General features: G+C 43.4%; 1 protein-coding gene across 1 annotated transcript in view; it reads left to right on the top strand.

Moving 5' to 3' along the window:
• mms22l (MMS22 like, DNA repair protein) overlaps positions 1-10,474 on the top strand; it is a 29,277-nt gene that overhangs the window by 16,820 nt on the left and 1,983 nt on the right. Inside the window, exons 15-23 of the mRNA XM_015380814.1 lie at positions 1,463-1,644; positions 1,760-1,910; positions 4,333-4,472; positions 6,605-6,747; positions 6,964-7,120; positions 7,244-7,389; positions 7,478-7,689; positions 7,772-7,938; positions 10,177-10,273. Coding sequence (XP_015236300.1) covers positions 1,463-1,644; positions 1,760-1,910; positions 4,333-4,472; positions 6,605-6,747; positions 6,964-7,120; positions 7,244-7,389; positions 7,478-7,689; positions 7,772-7,938; positions 10,177-10,273 — 1,395 coding nt within the window. The remainder of the gene's footprint in view (positions 1-1,462; positions 1,645-1,759; positions 1,911-4,332; positions 4,473-6,604; positions 6,748-6,963; positions 7,121-7,243; positions 7,390-7,477; positions 7,690-7,771; positions 7,939-10,176; positions 10,274-10,474) is intronic.

Genomic DNA, 10,474 nt, shown 5'->3' with positions numbered 1-10,474 from the left:
TCTGGAACCCCTAATTTAGAGCAATAGTGTTACATGTTTTCACTGTAAAGCTTCCTGCTCCCATCGCCTTTGACCGGTTCTGCCGTCCGCTTTGCAGAACCGGATGGTTCCAGCGCCCTCCAGTTGGTTTTTAAGCACAGCTGTTCCGCTTTGAAACCTCAGACCCGTACTGCCGAAGAGCCGCCCTGCGACTCAGGTGTCCAGCTTCCTTATTTTCAAAGCGCTGCCTCCAGAGCAGAGCATCTCATTAGCTTTGGTAATCCCAAACTTCACGTCTCAGATGGGAGAGAAGGGCAGGGCATCTATTTGCACATTAATGGACCAGGGGGAGAAGAGGCAAACTCCCAGAGTACCTCCCCCCTCCCCTTGGACCACACCGACCCATTTAGCCAAACAGGAAACCCTCTTTCTGATTCATCCTGCCGAATTAAACCTGATTCCTAAAGCCTGGTGATTCCTGGTATCTCTCTCTGAATAATGTCTTTTCCATGTCACACAATTGAACAGTAATTATGAAAGCCTGGAAGAATCTTTTACAAGGGAATTGTTCAGCCAGTGGTTTGAGGCAGATGATGGTCCGGACCTTCGCTCTGGATATTGTGATGAGGGAGAGTGCCGGATGCCTCCCTTTCATTGGTGGAGGGGTTGCTAGTTGATTGGCCTCCCCTGTTGGGTGTTTTCTTCTTTTTATTTAATCTATAGTTTAAGAATTAAAGGGTTTTGTCTTTTTTTTTTTCAATAAAAACAAATGTGCAAACATGTTGACTGAGATGCATCAGCTGAAAACCTGTGTCCTTGGATGTGTCTGGAGTTTTTAGGAGATTAAGGGGTGGAATAGATGACCGTCTAATGGTGTTTAGCTGTTGCAGTGTACACAAGACGCCACAAAGAGGAGGATTAAGAAGGTTCTCTGATGATGTCTTGTACAATGAGGGTTGATGGGTGTGAAAGGCCCATTCCGCTGTAGTAACAAGGCTAATGAATTCAGACTCTAATCGATTGTCTCAGCTCTCTGGATTAGATGCAACCTTGCTGGAAGGGAAGACACGATTGATGTGAGTGTGTGTTAGTGGCAGAGCAGAGGGGGCTGCTGGTAGCTCCTCAAACCTTCCCTTCTCTTCCTGCACACTTTAACCCCTGCGTTTTCACAGCAGCATCCAGGAGAAGGAGAGAGACAGAGGGATCATCTTCAGTCTAAATGAGATTACAGCTCCTTATCGCGGGGGGCTGTGGTAGCCAGCGCCAGGAATGAGCCAAACTATAGCCTGTGTACAGGGGATCAGCATTAGATATGATACACCCCCACTGCAGTGCACCGCCATGCTCGGTAATCCCCCCCGAGACAGAGGAGAGAGAACACAGTGAGGAGCAGAAGAAAAGACAGGATTTGGGGGGTGTTTGTGTAACAGCTTGAATTGTTTCTCTTCTGGACTCCTGTGAATTTGTGTCTGCATCCTGCCAGACGGGTCCATCAGCGCAGCGTCCAGTCGCCGCCCACCCTGGCCTGGGCCCCCGCTCCCGCCTGCGCGATGAAGGAGCGCCACCTAGCGGTGGCTTCTGCGCTCTGGATGCACTTCTTCCCCTTCCTGCGCAGCTTACGCCTCTCCCAGACGCCTCCAGCACAGCTGGCAGACGCTGCTGCAGGTGCGTGACGCCCACTGAGAGGAAAAAACAAGATGGCATTAATGAAAAGAAAGTTGTGTTAAGCATAAGAGTCAGAATAAGTTTGACACTGAGCTCGTCTGGTTTTTATTTCCAGGTTTCACCTTGCTCGCCTTTGATCTGCCCAGTTCTGCCCCCCAGGACCTGCAGCCCAGCCCGGTTCAGTCCATCATGCAGTTCTTCGGCTGGGACGACATGGTCCCTCCTCTCGTCGTAACTCGCTACCTTCCACACCTGCTCCAGAACAGGTAGCGTTTTGCCTCATGAAACGCACCCAATCAGAAGGAAAAAACAGGAATTACTGAGACTCTGAGACACTAAACGTGAATAAAAAGAAGAAATGTTTACATTTTAATTTATTTTCATTTAATTTCACCTTTATATTACAAGGAAAAAATACCATTGAGATTAAAAACCTCTTTTTCAAGGGAGTCCTGGCCAAGAGGCAGCAAAGTTATATAATAAACAGAGATATATTAAATGACAGTTACATAAAAAAACATATCAAGTAAAACAATTATAGGTCATTGAAGCTGCTTCAAATTCTTTCCCTTTCAACTTAAAAGCATTTAAAGATAAAAACTCAGTCAACTTCCAGTTTCTTTGTAAACAATTCCACGCACAAGGAGCTGCGTAGCTAAAGGCTTTCTTCCCTAGTCTAGTTCTGTGCGGACCAGTGAGCAACAGCTGATCGTTGGATCTCAGGGCAGAAGAAGCCCTGTCATATTAAACACAAAGTGCAAACTTGTAAATCAGACAGTTTAAACTTGAGATGTGAACAAAACTGTCTCAAAAGTGCAAACCTGTTTATGAAAAGTGAAAAACTGAGGCCTTACATGAGTGAGCACACGTGACACAGCGGGGACACAGCAGACATGCATGAGCTCCATTATCTTCCTGTCCATATTTGCAGCATTCTCTGTAACAACTACAGTGTGTTTGCTGGTCAGCCCCCATTGTTAATGCCTTCAGTCAACCTATTGGCTTTATTTGTAGCTGTCTGGCTTGAAGTCATCTTGGTGGTCTGTAGCACGAAATGCTAGGCGCCACTCATTAATGTAGTTGGAAGTCACCTTAATGTCACATATCCAGCACATTATCTTTAGCTGTTTTAAATCCAAAATGGTTTCAGACATCAGACTTCAGTATGGACAGCTTGCTGAGCGGTGTGTTACTTTGGTCCCTACACATCGATTTAGCAAAAATGTAAAGGAATCTTTTCAAAATCGATTAAATAGATTTCTTTTACCCAGCCCTAGTACCAATGACACTGCCTTCTCGTCCCATCCCACCTGAGAGTCATAGAGATGTCATGGTCTGCAGTTTGTGATGAACCTTAATAAAGCATGGTAAACAGAGTCCAAAATTTGAAGACATGTAGAAGTAGCATCCTTATAAAAAAGGTCACCATAATCTAAGACCAATAAAAACGTGACAGAGACGAGGCGCTTTTTTACTTCAAAAGAAAAACATGTCTTATTAGGAAAGAAGAAGCCCAGTTTAACTTTTAATTTCTTCACAAGTTTATCAATAAAAGCTTTGAAGGTGAGGGAGTCATTAATTCCAATTCCAAGGTATTTATATTCATGTACCAGATCTGCTCGGCGGCCCCGCCCCTTCTTATGACATCATATATGGCAACTCCACTCGGACAAACTGTATTGCACCCACTTCTTAAGGATCAAATCTCTTTTGGAGTCTCAACATATTATTACCTATATTTGCTATTATTTCACATTTCATTGGTGATCTAAAGTAGCCGAAAGTCAATCATTGTCGATCTTGAAGGAAAGTACTGCCTTCCAAGACTGAACTCTGCAATTTAACAAGGTGACAAAAAAGTCTCAGCTTATTTTTATTCTTTTTATTAAGATCTGAGGGCAGCGGAGTACAAATGGAACATCTTAAAAAATGACTTTCATAAAGATTTTAGTCAAATAAAAGTAATTCAGAAGTATTGTAGCTTATTATGGCTAACTGACTGAGCTAAAAGAGGCTAACTTGTTAGCTACTGAGCACAGCTAGCCACAGCGCTACCCAGCTCTCCCCCTTTATATCATTGTCAGTTACTTTGTTCACCATAAACAGATTTTTTTCAGTTTTTTATTGATCAGGTAAAACTTCATCGGTCATCAGACACGTTAACACTGCATATGTTCCTGACTCTGCACACAGACGCTGCGTGATGTTATTATCGTTGTCTGGGCAACCCCAATGTTTTGCATCATATGGCAACGTTCAGCCAATCATGTAGCGTAACGTCACTGCGATGAAGCAGAACCCGAGCAGATCTGGTACCAACACCACCTCAATGACATTCCCCACCAGAGTGGACACTACTGGTTGGGTTTGAGGCACCTTCTTATGATTTAGAAACATTAACTTTGTTTTGTCAGCATTAAGAAATAATTTAAGATGTATTAATGAAAACTGTAAGCTACTTTTAAGGCTGAGGATTTATTTATAAACATCGGATCCTATTGGGATGTCAACAAAAAATGATTTTCAGATTATTTTTGAGAAAAAGAAGCATATTACCATATAAGGGTGTGAATTACAAACGCTGCTCTTTTCTCTATCTTTAGTGTCAGTCTTGGTCTGTCGCTGTGCAAACAGATTGGGTTTATCTCTGATAAAGGTACCTGAGACGCTGTGTGCCTTACCTTTCAGTGAGCTGGTGTCATCGCTGAGCGGCGGTTCTAGTGGAGCCGCCCCTGGTTCTGCTCAAAGCCTCTCAGTGAGAGCCTGGATCCGATGCGTTCTACAGCAACACCTTTACAAGAACCCGGACGGAACCGAAAGCAAAACGGGTAATTAGGGGTTCGGTTTTATCAAACCAAATGAGACACGCTGAGGAAGAAGATTAGAATCCAGACAGGAGTTTCTGAAATGTTTTAACTAGAGTTCCCACGGGTCTCTGAAATCTTTGAACATTTTTTTTATTTAAAGAAAAAGTTAAATACCCTGGAAAGTTTTCGAAGCCCGGCATAGAAAGACTGGAATGGAATGTTTCTATTTTTAATCTTTGCAGTCTTATATTTTACATGGATGAAAACTGCCTTCAACATGTCCTTGTTTGTTTGCCCGGTGCTGCGTTCTCTTGTGTTTCCTGTTTGTTGACAGCACAGTAGACACAGCAACGCATATCATAACAGCAAACTTTAAACAGGGTTACATTTGTGAATCCTCAGTCACTTGTAGCCAGAGCCTCCTGGTCAGTGGATAAATGCCTGAAAAGTGCAAATTTCAGGATTCGTGGCCTGTTGGAAACAGCAGACGGTCAACAAACACCTGCAAGCAAATATTCAGGATTTTCTGAGTGGTTGTAGAGTAAAACACATTTTTTTATTTTCTCAAGACAGACAGGAAATGGGATTAGAAAGAGGTGTAAAGCGTGCAGCAAAGGTCACCAGGCCATGACTCCAACCTGTGATGGCGGCTTTAAGCACTATAGCCTCTGTACGAGAGTTGCTCACTAAGTTTCTTCTACCTTCTCATTTTCCCTTAAAATGAAAATTAGGTTTTCAAATTGACATAAAGGTTTAACAAATCCCAAGCTGGGTTTAATATATTCTCCTATTACTGTAGAATAAGATTCAGGTTCTAAGCGTCTAAGTTTCTATTTATATTTGTAATGCAGCAGATCAGAGACGCCTAAGGTAGAGAGAAAAATGGTGGAATAGCCCTTTAGGGTTTTTCCAAGATGCAACGTAAGCCAACTTCAGCTTCATGCATCTATTATGCTACATTCAGACCGCAAGGAACAAAAGCAGCTAAAACGCACAGCTGAAGCATCTTTGCTGCTGTAGCTGCGCAGTGGAAAAAGTGGGTCTGATGCGCGTTTGGTGGAGCTACGCTATCCTTTCTTTGCCTGTAACAATGGAAGCTATATTTGCTGTGATCAGATAGTAAAAAGTAGTTTGAATGTGTTTCCACCTGAAAACATCGTCAATGAAGTCATTTCATCCAGATTACCATCCTGCCTTCAAATATTATTTTGAAGGCAGCCACTCAGCCCGCCGTACAGCAGCGGTTGTCTCAGTAGGAATCCCGTTCAACAGCAGCCCCTGGCCTGGTCGGGTGTTCGCGGTTTTCCGTGGCGGCTGGAAGGCCTTTTTCATGTACATAATCCAAACTGCAGGCACCAGGAGAATAAACGTGAACATGTTTTGTCGGCAGATTTCGGCATTTTAAGTTAATTTAGGTGTTAATAAACTGTTTCAGAGGAGTGATGATAGCGATCTGCATCATCAGTGCTGTGTCTGTCTCCCTGCCAGCTCCCAGATCAGCTTCTCTGATTGGTTGATGTGGCACATCAGGCAGCAAAATTACATTTTTCCAACTCCAGCAGCTGCTGCATTTGCAGTGCGTCCCTGGTGTCAGAAGCTCACGGCATGCTGCTTCAGCTGCAAGTCCTTTTGCTGCGCCTTGATGCACATTAAAAATTGATTTTGCATGTAAGCTAGCTGCTCCTACTGCCTTTGCTGCTTTAGGTGTGAACGTAGCATTATAGTAGAGGATCAGCCGAAACATGCTATCGAATGCTAACGCCGTCCCACGCGGTGCTAATGCCAGGCCACCGTTTTCTCATGTGTTTAGATGCTTTTTAGCCAAATACTTCATTTAAGTTTTTCAGACAAATTATTCCTGTCCAATACTCACCATTAGTTGTGCACAGTGAGCTTATAAAGCTTATGAGGCAATAATAAGAAATAAACAATTTCTTTTTTCATCATATTTGCCTCAGAGCGTTAAGACCCGAACAAAGCAGCAGTTGTAGCTAAATGCTGTGGCTCATGACCCTTGAGTTTGATGTTAAACCAAGTGTGGGATCCTGTTTTTCTTTCATTTTAATCTCTGCTTCATAAAGTATTTGCATCTCATCCAGGGTATGGAGTAAATTAGATCTGACTTGTGTGTTGTTGTTTTTTCTTTGCTTCAGCGCGGGCCATCGGGGAGCAGCTGGGTGAACTGACCCGGCTCGTCCTGAGACTTCCAGAGGTGGACGGCATTCTGCAGAGAGCTGGGCTTCCATCCACAGCTGCCAGGCTGGAGCCAACATCAGCCCTGGAGATGTTTGTTAAGGTAACACCTTCCCACTGCTGACGGATACATTAGTAATATTTATACATTTCAACTGGTATGAGCCGCCTTTGCATTCTTTGGAGTCTAAAGTTATCTTTTTGTTTCCCTCTAAGTTTCTTAAACACATAAATATTGACATATTATCGGTATAATCAATGTTGGATGCTGGAGCCCGTAATTACAAGCTGAAGCTGATGTGTTTCTCCACGCTGTCAGGCTGTAGGCGGCGTTTACAGCGGGCTGCAGCTGTTGTCAGAGCGGTCAGCCATGGTTAACAGAGCCCTGGACTACATTGGCGACATCCTTAAATACGTCAAACCTTACGTAGTCGGGAAGAATCAGGAGGGAATGCAGCTGGCGTACTGGACCGTGGGTAAGGAGAGTCGGCATCATTTCAACCACAAACATTCTGTTTTTTATTAATATTCTAATAAAAAACAGCTCTGGAGCTGCAGTGATAGTTTTCTGTGCATCTGACTTGATTCTGTTCATCCAGGCTGCATAGTGAAGCACTGGGGCCCCCTGCTGGCCACTTCAAAAGCTCAGCAGCTGCTGTTTCGGATCGTGGACGGGCTCCTCCTTCCTCCCAAACTACCGCAGCAAGACAAACCTCTGAGGGACAGCTTACCCCTCTACCTGCAGGTCAGAACCAGCAGAGACTGGATGCAACCATCCCTCTATCCTCCATTCTGTTATTAAGGAGTTTTTCTCTTCATTTCTTCTCCTTCAGGGTCTGTCGGTGGCCTCCAGCGTGTCTCAGTCGCAGGGCGCCGGGCTCAAACAACAGCTTCGCTCTGTAACCCGCAGATACCTCGATCATTTCCTTCCCGCCTCACCCTCTCTGGGCGTCATCGCCAACCACCCGGTGCTGCTTGGTGCTTGTGAGGCCACACCGACTCCGAGGGGGGCGGCGCTGAGAAGGACGGTGCTGGAGGTGCTTTGGTAGGTCTCTACAGCTGAGGGTTTGAGTCACCAAAGTCGGGTTAAAGTTTGAAAACTGGATGTTTTTTGCTCCTTCTTGCAGTGAGAATTTCCTGCAGTTCAAAGGTCATGCCCCTCCTCCTCGCCTTGCACCTGTCTTGATGTTCCTGTTGGAGCTTTTGAGACGAAATGGCGACACGGACGCTTCCCTGCTCAGCCTGCCTCTTCCCTGCCTGCTGCGCTGTTTGATGCTGGTCAACGAGCCAACGGGTAAGAAGCTGAAATCTTTAAAGGTCTAGTTAATCTGCTGAGTTTTTTTTTTTTTTTTTTTATCTGCTGGACATACAGTAAAGATATCTACTAATTATCAGAACAGCCCAACCATTTCCTCTAAGCCCCACCATCTCAGTGGTAATAATATACATAAAAAACCCAGTTCCTCCCAGCAGCATCCAGTTATCTAAATGCTACTTTAAACATGAAGTACTACCAAAAATGGCTTCCTCTTTGTGAGGCGGTTTTCCATATTCTGAAGATGTAATGACAGCTGCATGGTTTTCCATCTCTGCAACAAAAAAATCCTTTTGTTTTTTGTAAAAGTATCAACACTTGTAAAACGTTCACATTAAATTCCTATAGTTTGTGCTCTGCTGCCTTTCCTGGTACTTCTAAATAAAATCCAGTGCAACAGACCGCCGTCAGCAATTGACCAGTAAATGGAGTCCAGCTGTGTGTGATGTAATCCCACTATTATTTATGGATTAACCAGGGATCCAGTGAAGAAAAAAAGAACCATTCACTGACTGTGAACAGAGCTAGTGGTTTATATGTTATCACCATGTAGAGGTGCATTCAGGAACAAAGTGATGCTAAAGCCGTGCATACACTGTACAATTTTTTTTTGTCCTTTGCGGGCCGATTCTCCTAGCCTGGGTGCCATTCCGAACTTAATCCCGCCCACAAATTTTGAGGTCGGGAAGTTCGGTCTGGCTCTGCTCCATAGTAGCGCGAGTATTATCGCCCACTGTCAGGCGATCCAATCAAATTGTCAGGGCGGGCTTTATACGATGATGGACAGATGACCAACAGTAACGTAATCAACCACGTGACCAAAGCGCGCTTGGGTGACAACAATAATGGCTGCCGCTGGAGAGTTTGGGTGAGTAGATTCTGCTATTAGGTCTGTTCTAGAAGATATCGACAGCAAATTAATTTTAAAAGAGGAACAGAGAAACACGATCAAGTCTCATCTTCTTATTATAGGCGTGCAACTGCACGCTTTGATTTTTGTTGACAACAACTATGCCTCGCTTAACATACGTCACGCACTCCGTTGCTCTTATTGGTTGTAGGTCTATCCAATTGAGTGCAGAGGCATATTTTTAGAGCGAGTGTTTGTTTTCAGCTTGAAGAGAATGTGATCTGTAAAAGAGGACTTAAAAGGAATGCAATTCTTAAAAAAATCAATTTGGAAAAACATAACTGGGAAAAAAATAAATAAAATCTGTAAAAAAAAAAATTATTTTTAATAATCTGAGAAAACAGCAAAGTTAATCTCAGAACCTTTCTTTTCTGGATTGCATTTCCTTTGATCAAATTCTGTTTTTACTTCCAAAAATAATAGAACAAATTCACTCCATGCTGCCACTGTCCTCCCTGATCCCCAGAATGCCTCCTTCCCTTACGGTTAATCGTTATCAGAAGCAGGATAACATTTTCCATGATTCAGTAGGATTTGGTGTAGTTCAGCCCTCCACAATAAAGAAAGCACTTGCAGTGCTTATATGGGTGGTTTGTTGCCGGAAAATCAAGCTAATGATAGCATTACACGAACAAAGCTGCCATGCATAGTTTTAGAGGCGGCCTGCTAAGGGATGTGTTGCAGAAACCTAACAATGCCATTGCTTCGAACATGCCTATAGTCATACAGGATGGTGGCTGCATCATCATTCTGCGGAGATGAAGATGGGTGGAGCTAAACACATGGAGCATCTGATGGAGGAGAAGAAAAACTTATTAAGGGTGTTTGCCGGATCCAGGCTGCCACAGCAATTTACCCTGAAAGGCCAAAAAAGACATTCAATGTCATAAAATTGAGGAATTTGTGTTTTTGTTTTTTTTTAAGTATAAAAGCTGAAATCTGCCAAAAAAAGATTGGGATTAATGACTTGATGGTGCTGGATTTGCCTGATATAAATTCAATTTTAATCTGAACAAATTTGCAGCAGTAATCCCATAAATCAAAGGTGGTTCGACAACGTTTGGATTTAAGAGGATTAAAACAGAAATGCATGCCGCACTCTTCAGATTTCTATTTCCTGTATATTTTTTTTAAAGAAAATCCCCCGTCATGTTGGCTCAATTTTCACCACGACGCTGCTCTTTGTGCTCGTCTGAGTGTGAAAAAACGTCAAGGAGTTTTTGGAAATAACTGACTAGAAATCCCTGAAGCTTCTGTTCATTTCAACCATATTCAAACTTCTATGTTTCTGTCGTTTTTTTTCTCAGTGAGGAAGACGAGCACAGATGCACTGCAGCTTGTGGTGGAGCGATGTGCTGCTGGATCTACAGAGAGGCCATGTGAGGCGATGGTCGCCGTCCTACGGTAACCAACGGTCATCTGCACCGCCATCCTTTATGCTACATTCAGGGTTTGCATGGGTCATTAAAAACCATTAAATTATTATTTTTTAAATTAAGGCCTTAATGGGCATTAAATGTGATTAGCGTGGCATCTAAAATGCTTTATTTAAAAAGAACGTTTCTAAAAAAGAAGTTTTCTAAAAACAATTTCATCAGAGATGTA

Source organism: Cyprinodon variegatus, unplaced genomic scaffold (genome assembly GCF_000732505.1).
Source record: "Cyprinodon variegatus isolate N-32 unplaced genomic scaffold, C_variegatus-1.0 Scaffold222, whole genome shotgun sequence".
NCBI classification, from domain to species: Eukaryota; Metazoa; Chordata; class Actinopteri; order Cyprinodontiformes; family Cyprinodontidae; genus Cyprinodon; species Cyprinodon variegatus.
This window is presented reverse-complemented; position numbering and strand designations above follow the sequence as displayed.